This window comes from Erithacus rubecula (assembly GCF_903797595.1).
Source record: "Erithacus rubecula genome assembly, chromosome: 2".
Taxonomy (NCBI): Eukaryota; Metazoa; Chordata; class Aves; order Passeriformes; family Muscicapidae; genus Erithacus; species Erithacus rubecula.
Genome location: NC_136685.1, coordinates 86,264,122 through 86,283,859, shown reverse-complemented (window position 1 = coordinate 86,283,859; position 19,738 = coordinate 86,264,122). Strand labels below are relative to the sequence as shown.

At 35.4% G+C, this 19,738-nt stretch overlaps 1 protein-coding gene across 2 annotated transcripts in view; it reads left to right on the top strand.

The window, feature by feature from the left end:
• MTA3 (metastasis associated 1 family member 3) overlaps window positions 1–19,738 on the top strand; it is a 134,093-nt gene that overhangs the window by 39,637 nt on the left and 74,718 nt on the right. For both annotated transcript variants that reach the window (XM_079298589.1, XM_079298590.1), the window contains exon 7: window positions 12,684–12,786. In XM_079298589.1, coding sequence (XP_079154715.1) covers window positions 12,684–12,786 — 103 coding nt within the window. The remainder of the gene's footprint in view (window positions 1–12,683; window positions 12,787–19,738) is intronic.

The following is a 19,738-nucleotide window of genomic DNA, read 5'->3' as shown; positions in this document are numbered from 1 at the left end:
TTCCACTTTAGGATACATTGAATCACAAATCTTTTACACAATTGCAGTAAACAAATATAAACAAAGTTTAAATTTGGTTGAAAATGCATAAGCCTTGTAAATCCACGCCACTTTTGTTTGTAATGGTGTAGCTGAATTGCTTAGATCACACTTTTAGTGAAGACTGTAACTTTGGAGAAAGACCAGAGCAGATTTCTTTCCGCAGTCTCTTCCGACTTTTGTTGTCACCATTCCTGGGAGTAAGACTTGGGAGTAAAAGTTGTCAGATTTGAATGATCTTGTGTTTGTGTGAAGTCTTTCGTCCCCCCTGTGCCAAGTGTTACAGTCTGTCTACACTCTAGTTTGAAGATTTTTGGAGTCTTTTTAGTTGCTGTAGATATGCTGGAAGAGAGGAGACTGTTCTACAGCATTGACTCAAATTCTGGCTGAGAATTTCCCTTCTTTGTTTTAACAACATTCTCCAGTGGCTTATTCTGTGGATGTAGCAGCTTGTTTCCACATCTGTTTCAGCATGGGGTAACATTCTTCTCCTCTGTGCAAAGCAAGAATAAAAAGGGTTATCTCTGAGAACCAAAAGCATGAATTTAGGCAAGGAGTATCTTGTTTCTGGGAGCATCCCTACTTTATAGTACAGGAGCAAGGAATCTGGTTCTGTGCATGTCATGGCCAGAAGCTTCTGTGTGATGCACTCACCTACAGTATTTGATCAACAGCTTGTAAAATCTGTGACTAGTAACTTCAATAAACAAAGCTAAAACCCTAAACGAGCAAGAACAAAATCCTATACTGTGTTGGTTTAGGCAAGTCATTATTATTGTTACTTGGTTACAAGGCATACTTTTATAAATTGTTCTGAATATGATCAAATTGTTACCTTTAACTGACAGATTTTATTTAGTCTTGTTTTATGTACAGGGAGATTGCACCCAGGCAAATTAGTTTAGATTCTTGGTAGACTTTTATATAACACTGATTCTTACTTGTCTCACAGCTTTAAAATCCAAATGCTTTTAAATTCTGGCATTTCAACCAGTGTGTTTCATGCAGTGGAACAACTGATGCAGTGGCAGGTTGTTTTACATGGTTGGCTAAAAAAGCAGAGAATGAGAGAGAAAAATACTAGGGTTATAGTTTATGAGGTAGGATAATGCTTAAGAATGGGAGAAACTGGGAATTTTTTGCTCTGTAGGCGTTAATCTAATACATTGTTTTTCCTGTCATGCCTGCACTGCTCTTTCTACCTCATGCATACCATCACAGGCCTAACTGCAGCTAATTTAAATTTAAATACATTTGCACAAAAAAAAAAAAAAAGTCATGACAGCTTAGCTAAACAAATACAATGGAAGTCATGTTGCAAATAGGGAAGCCAATTGTTTACAGTAGTCTCATTGGCCAAATCAGTAATTTCTTAAGTGATGCTTACTTCCATTCATTGATGTGAATCAAGTGGAAAAGCTGTAACTGAATGAAAAATGGTTAATAATGGTTCTTCTGTCTGTCAAAGTTCTAATAGAACTTTTGAAGCAAAGGATATTTTCTAAACAAATCTGACAAAAAATTTTATCATGACTATATTTGGGGTGTGATATGTAAGTCTAGTGAAACTGTCTGCAGTAATTCTCTGGAAAAAAAAATCCCAACAAAACAATTGCATTTTCGAAAAAAATTAATATAATTTGGCATAACAATTTCCAATGATTTTTTAAAAGTAATTTATCAAAATTAATTTTCTGATGTTGCATTTGATTTTGTGTACTGAGATGTGGTAGAACAGTATGGTGCTAGGCAATGTAAGATGTTTAAGTGTTGAAATCAGCATTTTTAAGAAAGCAGCCCAGCAGTGTAGTAAGGACCATGCTGAATCAGACAACCAGCTGTTTATCTCTGCAGGAGATCTTGCCAATTGGGGTTTCTTATTTCCTTAAAATTTTTTTAAAGCCTCTTAGAAATCCAATAGGCTGTCACCTTGATCTTTCTCATGAACCTCTTTGATCCTTTTTCAGCAGCTGAGGATTTTTCTTTATTAAATGCCTGTTGACCACTGTGTCTTGGTTGCAAATTTGATTAATTTGGCTAGCATAGCTGTGAGCTGTGACTATGCTAATTACCCACATTTTTTCTTTAGCTCACATTCCCTCCTTCACACCCTAGGTATTACACAACATGATTTGAGCTCATGTGTCTCGATTAATAGCTGTTGTATTCCTGAGATACTGTAAAAATCTGGGGAGGATTCTTATCCAAACTCAAGTAGCTGTTGCTGTTCATAGTGTATAATTGTTCTCTAAACTCTCCTATACATGTATTAATTTAAGGTGTCTCATGATGTGTGTGAACCTCTCCACTTCTGTTCAATCATCACAAATACAGATAATTAATTTGATTTCTCTTCCAGCATTTAATTTGATTTTCTCTTATTTGCTTTCTAGTTAAATAGATCTCATTGTCAAGGCCTTGGGCTCCTTGGTAGTTTATAGGCCTTTGACTCTATTGATGGTCTGAGAAGACTTTAGTCATTTAAATGCCCCCTGAAATTTGGATAATTAACCCCACATCTAGTAATGTGCCTCAATGACAAGGACAGTTTTCGGTCTCTAATTTTTTCCTACCCTCTCTCATACATCTCATGTATTTATGGAAGGTATTTGGGAATGAGGTGCCTGAGAGGAGCAGCCCTGTGGGAAGGGCTCTGTGATGCTGGCAGACAGCGAGGGGATGGATGCTGGCCAGCAGTGCCTTCTTGTGTCAGCCTGGGCAGCATCCCATAGCACATAAGCACATGCTTATGTCTGGTTATATCTGGGCAGGGCAAGTGTCAGCTGGAATGGTGACTGAGCTCCTTTGGGCTCATCCTGCCTGCACTGAGGACTCTGCAGAGCAAGTCACATTTCACTGGGCAGAATGGAGGTGTGGCAGAGAGGGACACGGGATGATGGGTGCTGGGAGTTGACTTGGGAAATGAGTTTTCAGTTTCGGAGTGGAAGGAGACAAGCAGCATTGACAAGTATGGTGTGGAACGATTTGGTTTAAAGGTTTATCTGAAGAGCTGGCTGTTAATCCTAATTGAGTGCCCCATGCCAGATGTCTGTCTGCAAGGTCCTGTTTTGACAGCCTGGAGGGATGATCTTACACTCACATGCTAATGTCCCCTCCCAGCTGCAGTCCTGCTCCCAGCTGTGCTGCTTATCTCTGGCATCTGGGTTTGAAAGGAGACCTTAGGGATTTCTTTAAGGAGCAAGGTTCTGACACGATTGGGTTCTCTCTGGCCATTTAAAGCAATACAAAGAGTGTGGAGTGGGCAAGGAAGAGGAGTACCCCCTACTAAGAGATACAGAAGAGCAATCAGTGTCTGAAAAGAAGGAAGAAGTAGCTTGTAGGAAAGATGTTCTGTTCAAAGCTTTTTTTTCTTCTAGTAAATAAAATTGTAAACTAAAAGCTGGAGTCCCTCTGGCACACCTGAAAATACCCAGTGAGTGCCTAGAAATAGCAATTGCTGTGCAACTGATTTCATTTTTGAAGCCAAGGCATCTTAGAATTAATGCAGCTCAATTAATTGAAGACTTAATAGGAAGAACGGGAGCAATTGGACAAATTTAAGCTGCAAATTATGAATGACAAACAGAGAAACTTCAAAGTTTCTAAAATTTATCCATTTTGAGAAAGAATAAATTAATTCCTTTAAGGATGGTTTCTAAATCTTCACTGGTTTTGTGCTTTTTACTGCAACTCCATTGTAAAAGTATGTTATCTTTAATAGACCAGACATACCAAATGGAAACTATTAAATTCAGACTTCAAGCCTTTTAATGTTTGGGAATATTCGAATTTCAGAATTTTAAGTTTAAACATGATTACAAGAGTCAGATGAGAAACTTCATTTGCAATCTGTTTGGATTTTAATATTATGAAAGTTCTGGATTGCTTAGACTTGGTGTATTGTATTTTCTGGTTCTATAAATACTATAAGTATAGCATACTATATACTAAATCTTTTTTTAATTATTTAATTGATGAAAAATATACCTGGGAATAGTGAAACTCATCTGTAATCTCATGAATCTCATTTCTGTTACTTTGTGGTACACAATTCTCCCATTTATTATATGAACCACTGCTGAATTTGAAAGTCCCCCATACAGCAAGAGACCTGCAGCAGTAATTTGAACAGTGCATCTGGTTCCCTTGTCAAAAGTCTGTGTGCTGGAATATTTCTGATAGTTTTGATGTAGTTGCTATGATTTAATTCTGTTGTGAGAAGATAATAATCAGTCCTTTTTAAAAACTGTTGATATGAAATATTTTTAGAAGGTTCTGTATTCGAATATTTCAGTTAAAAATTGGACAGCCAAATGCTCTGAAGACAGATGTGTGTCTGTGAAAAATATCTGACAGGATAAGCAAATATTGTATCTTTGTTTTCTATTGATTTCCAGAAAATATGATCTGTAATTTGTGCTAAGTGATCACTTTTTTGACAATTGTTGGGTATTAACTAGAGACATTAATACAGTAAGTAGTTAGTAGAAAATAAATTTCATAAAATATTGCCTTTATTCCTGAGTTCAGTGTTTCACAATTATTATCTGTCTAAACTTTTGTATTTGACTGGCTTTAAAAAATGAGGCATGATGATTTTGAGGCCATTTTAGTGTTTGCTTTGTGAGTGAAACAAAATGCCATTGCAAGAATAAATAAGTGGAATTAGAGTAAACCCAGTTGCTTAGGTATGATCAAAGGAAGGGTTGCTTTTCTTGTGCACCCACAGAAGGTGACAACAGCAGCACCTTTAGGCTCTTCCATCAGTATGTGAGGGAAAGGTTTTGTGGAAAAAGCTGTCAACCATAAAGTTATTTTTGGATGGGGTTGAGGAACTAGTGCATCTACAGGATTGCATACCTCCCTTGTTCTACATACAGCATTTTGAGAGTTCACAGTCAGTGTCTAAAACCAGGTTTCTTGTCAATTCAAGATGACTTTATGGGATCCAGAGAGCAGAAAGGAAAGCTCAAAGTCTAAAATAAAAATTACCTTTAGGGGCAAGTACAAAAGGAGATGGTTATGACTAGCTTAGGCTTGCTTCTAGATGCCCTGGAACCTTGCAGAAATTGATTTCGCCAAGTTCATTGTGAAATGCTGAATTGAATTTTTGTATTTGACAGAAAATCTGGTAAATCAGCAGCAAAATAAATGATAACTTCAAAATATTAGAAACTTGGTTCAACAGTAGGATGATGGCTTTCTATTCCAGTGCATTTATCAGGAGGAATGAATGCATGGAACAAAAGATAGAAGAAGCAGATTTAGGAGGTCCTATTTGTGGAAGCTGCAACAGAATATCAGATATAACAGCTGTGATGGTGCTAACCCAGTAAGACTCACCTTTATGGTTAGAATAGAAAGATGTTGCCAAGACTTGATCAATCTCAGCTGAAGATGAATATCTAAAAGAGATCAGATATTTAGATGAGCACAATCAAAAAAATTATAGAATTCCTGGTTACATATGCTCAAAAATATTTTATTCTCGGATGGGGTTTCTGTTAGTTGCACTTTTGACTTTGTGTTAACATTAATATTTTTCTGTAATACCTTCTAAAAGTAGGAGCTGTTTCTTGAGAGTCAGCACATTTAAACACTGTAGTCCCTTGTCAGGTTTGAAGACTTTGTTATTAAGGTCACAGATTAAATTTGCATAATTAACTGCCATATGCTTGATTATCACAAACAGTAAAATACACTTTACAATGTTGTTCATATCAAATTTTAATAGGATTATAATATCCTTTACATCACTTTTGCCAATCTTTTTCTAGGGAGCTGAGTGATTGATTTATGTCCTGGGCAATTAAAAGCATGTTTATAGAATTTTATCAGTTTTACTGGAAATGAAAAAAACCCACATGCAAATGGCCTCTTTATGCCTTTTTTCAGTAAAGACTACTCCTTAATCATGTTTTTGCAAGGGAAATCTGTAGTTTAGGGCTGTGGCTGTACTACAGAAGCTCAGTTAGGTATTTGAAGCTTTGCACTAAAAAACATAGTGTTTTATGAAGTGTTTTCAGTGATCTTACGTTAAAATGTTGCCTTCTGGTCAAATTTGTTGAGGTATTAAGTGCATGTATAATTTTGATCGGACCACATGTGGTCATGGAAATTTCTGAGCTTCAGTTGTCAGATTATTCACAACTTCTGTGTTAACAGTGAAGGGTAAGGTAGAAGAGTTGGAAATTGTCTGTTTATCAATTAGACTTTATAAAAGCTGTTCAACAGAAGTGGGTTATGTGAGTTCTGCTTAGGGGACTCTTAGGGGAGTCCTGCTTGGGGATAGTTGGAGTTTCTTCTGTTATTGTTTGGTTTCTTGTTCATTGGCTGCCCCAAATTGTCTGCATGTCTGCCTTTGTCAAGTCTGGCTTACGCTTGAGGACAGTTGAGTTTTGGTCTTTGTAAAAAAGAGTCATGATACCCTGCTTTAGCTCCTTGAGGAGCCATAGGCTACTGTATTAGCAGAACTAATGTTTTCTCCTGTTTTTGTCCAGCTTGAAGGAAATGGTTAAAGTGGCCCTCTGGCTGCAGTGCAGCATGAATGGTCTGTGCTGCTAGTTGGTGTGGCAGGCTGTGCATGATTGCTGCCAGAAAGATTGCTGCTAATAATAGCTGTAGAGCCTTGGCTGAGATTGTTCAAACACTAAATGAGTTCTGTCAGGTAGTCAGTCTTGGAAAGGTACAGTTATTTATTGAGTACTGTGTATGTGCTTATTATCCCCGTGAGCGCTCCAATCGCTTCTCAAGCAGCAACGTCTTAGTGTTTAATTGACTTTGCTGGTATTTTCTGCCTCAGTAACTTCACCTAAAAGGACTCATTGTAAGTTCTGATTTTTGTTTCTTTGCTGTTTTGCTGCAAGTCTGATTTTTCTTCTAAGTTTAATCTGTAGAAGATGAAAAACAAATGGCAGATGCAGATGAAATGTGGGGTTTTTATATTTGAATAAGTCAAAATGCATTTTGTCCTAAACAAAAAGTTCTTCTCTAAATGGTTTTGTTTACATTATTCACACCAAAAGTCTTATTTCTTTTTATAATGCCTAAGTAAGAGGGAATTTGCATATTTTTAACATTAGGGTGTTTTTTTGGGTTTTTTTGGTTTTTTTTTAAAAAACACAACTCGGAACTGAAGGACCACAGATTTAATTTTAATTGAGTCAGGGTTTGGTTTTGGTGTGATTTTGTTTGTTTGGTGGGTTTGTTCGGTATTGGTTTTGTTTTTCTGGGGTTTTTTGTTTATTTATTTTTATGAGAATACAATGTCTCTGCATTGTAGTATGCCTTTTTCAAAAGCAAATATTTTAAATACTATTAATATTCATATGTAGTACTGTACTGTTATTTTATGTACACTCAGTATCTTTTTCACCATGCTTTCCTGAAAACTCTATTGTGTTATTTCAGCAATTTCAGCAAATTGAAAACAATTCTGCAGAGTTTTGAGAAAGAGGCAGTGTCATTTGTTCCTTCCTTCCAGCACTGGGCATTTCCATAAGCCAGCCATCCTCATTGCAGCATTATGAAGTTGGTCATGAACGTGTGGTTGCAGCTCAGTTTATTCTGAGCTCAAGTGTAATTCTTTCTGTTAATTTCTAGGAATTTAGAACATGATGAATTCAAGCTCTGAGCTTTTTGTGAGCACTTGTCTTTTGATCATCAGTGATTAAATTATAAGTACTGTAAAACTGAACACTGAGAGAACATTAAGGTTATAGGAGGCAGTTCTATTTTGAAAGAGATTTTTCAAGTGCAGAATGATTAAATGTTTTTTATAAATTCAAGCTCTAGAGGATAAGTGGTGATTGGACTATGCATGTTTTATTGGCTTTAAAAATGCCCAGTAGCAGTTAAATGCTTGTAGACAAGTAACAGGCCTTTATCACATGATATCTTTCATTTGTAGTCTATATACATAGCCTAGTTTTCATTTCTAGACCTTATACATGTCTTGCATTCATAAATTTTTACCCTGACATTTGTGTAAACATGTAACTCCTGTGATTAATTGAATCTGAATATACCTCTGTCAGGCAAGCTCAGGAAGAGGAGAGATTGTCTTGAAATTGAAAGGTAAACAAATTATTTTTTTTGCCTACACTTTTCATCTAAGATTTTTCATGTTGTTTTGATCAGAGAAGTTATTTGCACATAACTCCATTATATTTTTTGAAGACTTAGGTGTAAATTTTTGAACTTCTGAATTTTGCAATTCTTATAGGTACAGCTATTAAAAAATGACAAAAAAATAAATAAAAATGAGTAATAAGAATTTTATGCAGGATGAATATGCTGACTGTTTTAGTGAGGAACTAATGTACTTTTCATCTAAGAGGAAAGCTCAGATTTTACATTAGACAGTCTGATACTTTGTTCATACACAATACAGGAAAATTCAATGTGATTCTATTTTTCTCCTCTTCAAATCAGAGAAAATGCTTTCAGACTGTCTGAATAGCAGCATGACAATGTGGTTTGTGAACTGAAACTTCATTTTCACTGATTAGTTGCCTCTTTTCACAGTGATGGCACACAAACAGCACATGAAACTATGTTCAAAAAGCCATTAGGATTACCTGCAGGTAGTATGCTCCTAAAGAGTTCTGGCAACAGCCTGCTAAATGCTTTATCTGCTAAATCCATATTTCAGTGAAAGAAATTTCATTGTGTTGCATGCTGAACTCATCTAAGGGGAGAGCCACAAGTTCCTCTGTTCCACATCCTTGCAATGATAGATAAGAGATATTCCTGTTCCACAAGTACAAAACTAAAATACAGAGATGAAGGCACTGAATTGACTTCTTATATATGTGCTAAGCATTAAGAATAGAAGCCTTTACAAATGCCTTCACCTTTATCTGCTTAGGTGTGTGGTGAGTCTGAGGAATTCACACACACATCACAACTGGCTGATTTCAGGAGGTTGTATGAATAAGTGAATTTGCTTACTAGGAGGAACCTTTGATTGAAACTCTTGGTCTGGTGTGCAGTTCTGTCCATGGATAGAGCTACTGCCTTACTGTGACCAAAACCCCAGAGTTACAGATTTTCTGTGCCTTGGAATTAAGGATCCAGCAGCTGGCACCTCTGCTTTGCATATCCTGAAAGCTGGATTCATTCAGAACTCTGAGCAATGCAGGTGTTTGGATTGCATTGACAGCTGAATTACTTTTTGAGAAGTAAAATAAAAAGGTTTCTTGAAAAATAGTGGAAATTGTGCAAAATACAAAAATAAGACTTTATTCATCAGAAACGTCTTTAAAATCAGATATCTCATCAACTCTGTCATTAAAAGTTGAATTTATATTGTTTCATTGACAAGCATTTTCTAAATAAAATCTAACTTACCGATTCACATTTCAGTTTCAAAATAGTATATTATATTGCTATTTTTTATATATTCAAAGAATTTCATTTTAAGGCACTTAAAGAAGTTTATAATTTATACTGGAAGTTATTTTCTTTTAGTTGGATACAAGAAGAACATAGAATCATGCTGAATCTGATGTACTAGTTATCTTTGGGGTATTTATATGCAGGAAATGAAATTTAAAAGTCTAAGTAAATCTTTAATTTTTTGTACCTCATCTTAAATACATTTGGTTTACTTTTGTCTTGTAAATATTGTCTTCCATTTTTTTAGAGGAGCACATCATGCTTTTGTTTGTCTAAAATTACTGACTGAAATGCAAAGATTTTAAACTTTTTTTTTAAAGACAGTTCTTAACTTTTTGCTAGAAGACAGCTATGAGAAATAAGGAGTTGAATGATTGATGAAGAGTAAACCATCTACAAATGTTTTCCAATAAAATTAGTCTTCAGGAAAAGACTGGCTATAATAAAATTATAAGCAGTGATTAGAATAAATTTGATATACTGGTGTTTTATATCAGTTATTCAAAAAATTGCCCAGCACTTCTCAGAAGCTGTAATTGGTATTCTGCTGGTGGTAAGGCCAGGTGACACTTTTAAAACTGAACTTCTCAGGTGCACTGAAAATGGCTGAAAGTACAACTCCCCCATTCCTTTGTGAGCTGGGTTTTGCAACATAATGAATTAATACTATGATAACTTTATAATCTGCTCAGTTTGAATATCTTACACTTCTGTGTCAAATTTAACAATGTAGAAGATAAATGTTGATGTGCTAACAGAGAAATTGCATCCTAAAGTGGTTTGCTGTGTTAAAAATCCTATAGGATGTGGTACAGGCATGATCAGCTAAGGATGGACAGCTCAAGTAAAACACAGAGGGTTGATAATCATTATTTTGAAAGACCTGTTTATCTTATGTGATCCTCCCATACTGATGCTTTCAGCACATGCAAAGACAGTTAGCAAAATACTTATTCCTGAAGTGAACTTTTCTAAGGTTTCTACAGCACTGCTTGACTGCCTCCATGTTTGGTCTGTTTAGGTTACTTTCCCTCTTTAAGTGATTATATCCTGCCATGTAAGTGGAAAATCAGGAATTAAGTAGCTCTTTGAAATGCAGCTTGGCAGACTCCACCTATTTTCTGGAAACATCTGTCTACCATTGTTGCAGTGGTATTTAATATTGTAATTATTCTATGTGTTGAGATTATTTTGGTATAGATATTCCATTGCTTACATACAATTTATGTCCACTACCTTTACAAAATACTGCTTGACAATATTTCAGATTCATTTTTATCAAGAGTTATGACACTATAGTAGCAATTGTTTAATTTCCTCTAATTGATGTAAGAACTGCAGTATTGCAATTTTTGTATTCTTTTTGCAAACTTGATTCAGATGAGTGGCATGTTTTGATTGAATACTTGTGCTATGTTTGTATGATATTTTTTCTTTGTGAGAAGTGTAATCTACCTGAGTAATGTTTGTTGCCCAGACTGTGATGTCCTGAACTGGTTAACTACCATTAAAGGTATTTAAAAACTGTATATTAACAGATTGAAATGAAGTGCTCAGAGAATATTTATAAAATGTAGAACATCACCCACAATGTGTCTGTCACAGATGGAAGAAATGTATTGACAGGTGTGCAATCGATAGAATAAGTTTATAGACCCAAAATCCTTTCCAAGATGCCAGAAATTAACAGTTTGTCTTCAGTACTGGATGTGAGTTAGCTTGAACAGAAACTGAAGTCTTATTAGGCAGCCAATGATTTACTGCCTGTGTATTGGAAGAAATTAATGTACTGTGTTTTTCTGAGACTGTGACAGTGAAATTTGTTCCTGAAACATTAGCCAGACAGCCTGGTGCAGTTCTAACTTGTGTGTTTGCTAGGGATAAATATATACCACATTTTAATTTCTTTCCAGAGTCAATGTGCTAGAGAGCTCACCATATATGATGTGATTTCAGAAGAGCCAGTGCTTGGTTTGCAGTCTGCTTCCAGACTCTTAAGTGTACAGGTTATTTTATGTTGTGATGATACTGTGCGTGTCTAAACTGGCTGTTTTCATTGTCATAGGAAATAGCACAGACTAAAGTGATCTTCTGTGTGATCAGAGAGGTACCTACACAGCCTAGATTTTTCCAAGGGACTGCAATGGCTGTATCTGACAACAGGTTTTCATTCTTGTAGTATTTTGTAAAAGTCACACACAAGTAATGGCAACCAGCTAAAGTGGTTTTCACATGTTCACTGAGGGAAGAACACACTCCTGTTCTAAAACAGCAGGGAAAGGCAATGATGCTGACTTTACTGTTGCCATCTCTCGTGGCCACAAATGTGTTGGCTGCATCCCTCAGGTAAATTTCCCTGTACTGGTAGCATATGTGGTGCTTCCTCTATCAGCCTCTGAAATGTGTCTTATTTTACAGGAGAAGTCATTGGTGTAGTAGGCAAGACAAGATCAAGTCTTGTGAATGTGAATCCTTGTAACAAATTCACACTTTGTTGTTCTTCCATTCAGTACAAATGCCATACTCTTGTAACAGTGAATATAAGGGCAAAATAAGTTTTGGAAGCCATCCCCATTGTTTCAGCCATGTACATGTACATAATTTTTTCTGTTCACATAAATGAAGTTGGGATCTGATGATATAGTATATAGTAACTTTCTTGTGGTACAGACTTTTATATTAGTTTATAAGGGGATAGAAGTAGTCAGTGTATACAGCAATTTCACTAATATGATTTAAGTTAATACAGATAATGTAGTGGCTAAAGAGGTAAAAAATGCTTAAATGTGGTAGACAGCATTTTTGCATAATGATTCATTTTTTCGGGGCATAGAATGCAAATTGGATAGAATTTAATTGCTACAGCTGGTTAAGTGTAAAATTGATTTGAATATGGCTTAAGTGAAACAGTAACTTTGATATACTAGACAAGCAATTTAAAGAAGCCACTGGTTACTTAGGCTATGGTTTCAACTTTTATAACAGCATTTTATTAAGATTCACTGATATTAAACCTCCTCAGAATGTCTCCTTAAATTGAGATGCTGATGTTAAGGGAAGGTATTTATTTTGGTGATGCTGATTATGGAATTTAACTGGATAACTGCTGATGATTGTTGAGTACTCCGTGTGTGTATGTGTATATGTTTAAAAATGTACAATGTCTCTTTTAAACATAGTGCAAGAACTACACGAAGGAAAACATTGTGAGTAATAAGTGTTTTGTCCCATTTACCTTTTGACAGGAGAATTAGATGACAGAGAACAGGCAAAGCTGGAAGTAAAAGTATGGGATCCAGATAGCCCCCTTACTGACCGTCAGATTGACCAGTTTTTAGTTGTAGCACGGTAAGATGAAAATCCTCTCCTAAAAAAATCCTTTTCCTTTTTTTACTGACTATTTATTCCCCTATATCATGTTACTCATTCTGTTTGCCATTTTGTGAGCCCTTCTCTTTCCCACAGTTAGCTAAAAGAGAAAATCAGACCATGACCCTTTGTATATTTATGGAAGCTACCAAGAGAGTGAAAAAGCAAGTGAATTTTGGAATATTGCTAAACTCCCTGTATTTCAGGTTATAGTAGAATTTGATACTTTGAATGTAGATGTTGCTTTGCTTTCCCCTTAGAGTAAATGATTTCAGTGTTAATAATAATTCAGTCTTGTGTTTTATGGTACTTCTAATTTCATTGTGAAAAATAGAAGATAGCAATAAAAGAAATGTTAACAAATGAAATGAGTGCAGAACTAGCCACATATGCTTACATGTGTAAGCTGAATAACATACAGTGCAACTATTTTGGATGAATATTGAAATGAAGTTTTGAAGTCATGCATTTCATTAGTGAAAAAAATTAAGTCAGTTCAATTTTATAAATTAACATGATTATGCCTATTTATGAAGACAACATCAAAGTGCTTTGAATTAATAAATACCTTTAGAAATTATTTCTCTACTTTTAAAAAAAACTTTAAAAAATTTATAGGTTTCTTACTGAAGAACAATTCTACATTCATAGGATACAGCAGATTTTGCCTTTCAGCTAATTCATACTTACAAAAGTGCTGTTCTAATGATAACAGGGTACACAGTTCACATATGGATTTTGTCCTGAATAAATCCATCTCCTGTACTTTCTATAACCTGCTTGCAGAGTGTAGTCTCAAATCTTCTTAGGCAAGTAATCCTTTTACATGGTTTCTAGCTTTTGGGTTTTTTTCTTTCTCCTGTTTGAAAAAAAGAAAGAAAAAAAGTTGCTCTATATTTTCCAACTTATGTGTATGGTGATATGGGATGCTGATTTGCTCATTTACAGTTCAGGTGCTGATCCACTTGGTTTTTTCCTTACTCTCCCATTTGGAATGTTGTATCCTTTCTATACAGTGCTAAAACATTTTTTTTTTTGTTTTTAACCTGCCCTTGTTGAATTTTCAAGCAAGGTGGAGGAGGGGTAAAGGTGTTAAAAGGGGTTCAGAAAGTCACAGAGTCTGGTAGATGTTCCATAGAAGCCAGGAATCCGAACTACTTTTTCACCAGCAATATAATATCTGGAGATGTATGGTCAGGTTATTATGGTGTGCCCTAAAGACATACCTGTGTGAAGACTCTGAATTTGGAAGAGTTCATTTATTGCTTTAAAATTCCACTACTTGCTATTTCTCAGCCACTCTGGGGAGCTGAAATAGTATTCTGTGGGGCCAAAAATGTTCCCAGAGGAGTGTAGCAGTAAGCAGCCTGCTGGGAAGTAACAGAGAATAATTAAATAAGTAAAGAAGAATATCCTTCTCTCTTCCTGTTATTTAAGACATCCTTTGCAATGCTGTGCCCTGGCCAAGACTGCATTTTTTCCAAAGTCGATATATTTCTGTAAAGATGGTTTCTCTTATAGTGGGTTATGGCTGATTAATTGTAACTATCCAAGATCTTGTGGTACTTGGATGGCCATTTGTAATCAGGTGTTACTCAGGTGCAGCTTTGTGGATGTACTTGCATAGAGCTCCATTCATCTTTGGCAGTTGCTTTTCAACTGACAGAAATGTTTCCTGTATTCCCAGGATGCATCAAGTGGCTTATGAGACAGATTTGTATGAATTTCTGGAAAAAAAGTTCTGTGATGATTTGGTGGCAGCTTTCAATTCAGTGTGTTCTGTGGTTGCAGGATTTATACTGGGCCATTATAGAGGACCATTAAAAGCTGCTTGAGTGACAATGGAGAGCTGGTGTTATGATGTGGTGAGCAGTGATACAGACAGCTCTGCTGCAGCCTGAGGTTCACTAGGCACTGGCTGTGCCTGCTGGATTTCCAGTTGGAGTGATCTTTGTCTGGTTATGTTTAGTTCTGCAAATTTGAAAATATGATGAGAAGAATTTTTTCTTAAACACTTTCTCAGTTGTGATTTTTGTTAAGTATGGGTCTGCTATTGTGTTTGACATTTTGAAAGCATTTTCAAGTGATCCTTTTTAGATGCTGTGTTGAAGTAATTGAGTATTTCTTCTCATTTTTTTCCAGTCTCATCTGGTTGAAAGGAGAGTTGCTTTTGTCCTTAAATGCTTAGGTTTTTCAATCACACAGGCTGCTTTGTTGGTATTTTTTAGAAACAACATGTTTTTATGTGTTTAAATAGTCTTTTTATTTGTGCTGCCCATTTACAAGTATATTTCTATTTTTACCTTGGACACTTGGCTTTCCCAGTCTACAAGGTTTATTTGCTGTCTCAGGAATAAGAAGCCTTTTTCTTTGGTTTATGTGCTGGTCAGTCTGGACCTCTCACTAAGCCTTACTATTCAATAATTTCCAGGGTAGAAGGATAGAGAAATATGCCTATCCTGTGCAGAAAGTAGAGTTAACTGTGCTAAAAGAAAAATGGTGGAGATTTGGAAAAAAGTGGAAGGATCAATGAACTTGGCTTCCCCAGGTAGGGGGGCCTGGCACACAGATCTTGAAAATACTTTTTTGCTGCTACTGAAGCATAATTTGGATAAGGGCTCTTGCTTGAACTAGCAAAAGCATCTGTTAGGAGGAGCTTGAGGCATCAGACTGGTGTATTCTGGGTTTGGGTTGTCTTTTGAGTAATGCCTGTGCTGTGGCAATGAAAAGTCTGACAGCATTTTCTACAGCATTCAAATAAGATACAACTGCATCAACCAGTTTTCCTTCTGTCCTATACATTGGCCATGTTTCTTCTGTGTCTGCCTGATTCAAAGGACAGTTTGAGCAGCTACAATACATCTGTGCACACTAGCAAATAGTTCAGTGTAGTAGAAATGGATTTGTAGAATTGAAACATTTAGTGCTGAGTGCCTAATGTCCACACTGCACGTTTTGAACAGATTTATTTTTAGTCATAACTCTAATCAGTAATTTGCCTTGTGGACTAAAAAATCTATGAGTATGTGATGAGTGTGTGGAACTATGAGATACTTTTTGCTGTTTAAAATGCAGTAGATAAAAACACTTGGGGACAGGGGTTTTAAAACTTGGTTCCTGATTTGAGCTGATAAAGACACACACTGTTTCCTCCAGTCATCAGTCCCTTATCATTCCTAATATATGAGGAGTACTTAATTTCGTTGCCAGATCTTGTATTCTTTTTCTAAAACTGTCCCAAGTTGCACAGTGTTAGGAAATAAAAGCATTCCTAGTGTCTGTATAACAAAACAGTCCTGTCTGTTTTCAGTTTTTCAGAGTCAAAAAATATCCTGCCCAGTCTCAAATGCAATAGGTGGTGTGGGCTCTGTCTGGGAGCTGAAGAAATGACCCTTTTTTTTTAAAATTTTTTTATTTTATTTTATTTTATTTTTTAAGATTTTCTTTATTTTTTTCCATCTGTTAATTTGGTCTACAATTCATTGCATGATACATTTTTGGTACATTCTAATTCCCTTTATGTGCTTTATGATTCAGTGAAACCATTAAGAACATAGTTCTTTTATTCTGCTTCATCTAACTACATTACCAACATAGTCTTCTAGAAGGAATATATTTCTAAATGAAGCTATTTAGCAGACATATGTGGTCCCAGCTTATTTCCAACTAAACCAGAGTTTTGAAATCTAATTAAAATAGCCTTGAAGCATTGCATCTCTACCTTAAAATTTTGTGCTTTGATTTCTATGGCATTAAAATGGCATTGCATACTTCTATCTGACGTATTTCTCTTCGTTTGAATGCCTGCTTTTTTTTTTTTTTTTTTTTTTTTTTTTTAAATCATAGAATAATGGAAAATTACTTGTTAGTCATGTTAAATTAGAGTGTGATCCTTCCTGTGTTGTTCCTACTTTTCCATTTGCTCTAGGACAGTGATTATTCTTATTTTCTGTTGATTACTGTTATAAATGTTCACAGTATGTTGGTGTATTTAGAGATGTTCTATGATTGTTACATTAATTTATCTTACAGTGGGGAAGGGAACACAATGCAGCTTCAACTGGTAAGGTGTCTTTCATTATACAGAGGAAAATAATGCACTCATTAACTGAGACCCCTAAGTAAAAACATTTACAGGTGTGATCAAAAAGTAGTGCTCTGTTCTTGTGAAGTAATTAATAGTAGTCAATGGCAGTAGACCAGATTCCCAAAGCTCATAAATGAAAATAAATACATAAAAAACATTGGTTTGCAGTCTTTAGTGTTACAATGCTTCTGGATTCTCTGGAGGTGCTGAGAAGTAAAAGGAATTGAAGTTCATTAAAGAGGTAATTAAATTTAATGGCAGAATTGCAACATAAAATTATGCAGCAAAAATGCTGAAATATCTCGATGCCAATGCTGCACTCACAAAACTGGATGTTTGCTAGGAAGGTGAATTACAGCATCTAATGGTAGGCAGATGGCTTGGCAGTAAAAAGGAAAAATATGTTCACATAAAGTTTACCAGGCATATCAAAAATTCTCTGTTTCTGCCTGTCTATCATGCCTAGCTTGTATATGTTTATTCCTTTGTGCATGTTATGTGACTGTACTTTTTGACCCAAATTCATTTGAAAAGAACTAATTCAGACTTGGATTTCTTTCTGTATCTTTTTAATGAACTTTGATCTTTTGCAGTACAAAGAAGAAATTTCTGTACCAGAGTTTTCATGGACCTGATTTTAGGGGGCTGTGCATCTCCTCCTCTGTGACTGTGAAATTGCAGGATGGTTTGCAGATGATGCCTTAAATAACATCCTGTGAATTAAACTGCTTTTATCTATCAGATTCTATTTCTGTTGAATAAGAAAGATTTCACATATGCTTCATTTCTATTCATATAGCTATGAAAGTGAAGGTTGATTGTATCAAACATTTATGTATCATACCACGCTTACTCTGAGAGTCTTTCAGCAAAAGAATAGTGGCAGGTGACTTTTCATGTTTACCATGCCATCTCCCTTTGTGCTGTAAATACCTGAAGTGATAATAATGAAGCATAGCACTGTACAGGCAGTTGCTTAGAAATGGAAAGGAAGTGTCTTTTGTAGCAGCATAATTTTATTTGAATATATTCTACATGGAGGTCAGATTTTACAAAATTGAGTAGTAAAAATTTTCAGTTTTAAATGAATGCATGTGTCTTCACTGAAGATGGGTTATTTTTTTCTTCTTTCCAATAATTTAAGTATCATGGTAAGTATTTTCTTAAAGAGTAATCAAATATTATTTTGTTGTTTGTTAAGTTCAGAGCAGTTGAAGAGGTTATCTCTTAGAACTATTTCCAATTTAGTGTGGAGAGGAGCACTGGGGTAAAGAGAAGGAAAACAAAAGGTTTCTTTTCCTAATATGTAGAAAACCACCGAAGACCACTTAATTGTTTTCCTCAAAGACATTAGCTCAGAGGTGAAGATAGGTCTCACTCATTAGTTTGCAAGTATCTGCAGAGAACTGTGGATTTGCAGATTCATTTATGCACAGATGTGATTCACTTCAACACCTTTGTCCAGAGTATACCCACTACTTGTCTGGTATCACTGAAACAGACAAGCAGTGTGGAAAAAAAGAAAAGTGAACAGTTTTGAAATAAACATTCTCAGATTGAGAAGCATATGTGTCACGGCTGGATTTTCTAGAATAAGATAGAAGAAAATTGAGAGTTACTTGCCTGCATACAGAACTTTCTGGATCTGATTTGATGCCAGACCACTGTTGCTGCTGAGAGAAGGAGAGGCTATTTTTATGCTGATGTATAATTGCAGTGGTTCCAGATTTTCTTTGGTAAGGGATTTTGGTAAGGATTTTCTTTGTTATTACAGCCCTTTCCAGAACTAGAACTGCTGAGCCACCAAATCTTTGGAAGCTTGTTAGGACAGTCTCTTGTGTTTGCTACTTCTTAATTTTTTTGGCTACCACTAGTATTAATTTTACACAAAAATTTGAACAATTATTTCCTTTAATGTCTTAGACTTGACCTTAAAAGAAATTTGGAGCAATGTGTTTTCTGTGTTCAAAATCTAATCTGAAATTTTGCCTAAATGCAGGGCACATGGGCATAGCAACTGCAGTGATCTCTCAAGTTTTTTGGACTTTTTTTTTTGGATCCTGTTGAGTTTTGCTGAACGTTTATTTATTCCATAATCTTAGATGTTGGCACTGGACTATATCCATTTGTTTTCTTTGTATGGTTGTCAGCTGCAATCTGTTATAAACCTTCTTGGTTCTGCTCTTTAAGATAATTTAACCAAGGAAAACCTAATTAAGGTAACATTGGATCATTTGATTTAACCCTTAAAGCTCTTATAGCTGCTTGCTGCTGCAGGCTGTGCAGAGAGTGATCTCCTTGCTGATAATGCCAATTGTTTTCTTGTCCATCTCTGCCACCTGTATAATTCACTGTCTGTGTAACTTTTGGCTTTAGCTTATTTTGGAAAATACGGGGAGTGTTGGTTTGTTTGAATTCTAAATATTTTAATTACACATTGAATAATTCATAAGTAGCTTGCTGAGCACAGATTTTTGGGTTGTCAGTTTATTATTGTTACTATTAAATTAAATATAATTTCAGTTAACTATGTACAATTATTCTTTGAATTCTGCAAGCTGAACAAGACATTAATATTGAAAGTTTGTTAAGAAAAATGAGTGGTTAGGGTGTGGCTGTTTAGCTTGTGTTGGCTTAATATTTTATTTTTTTAATAGTTTTATTTTAGGTAGGTGAAGGCAATACTGTGTCTTCTGGAAATGGCATTGGTTAGTTATTTTGTTCCTTTTCTGAAACAATTCTTGAATGGAAGAATTAGAAAAAAATAATGCAAGGAAAAATGACAAAGATACACTTTGATATTTGCATTCAATATGTACCTCATATCTGTAGTTTTAATTGAAA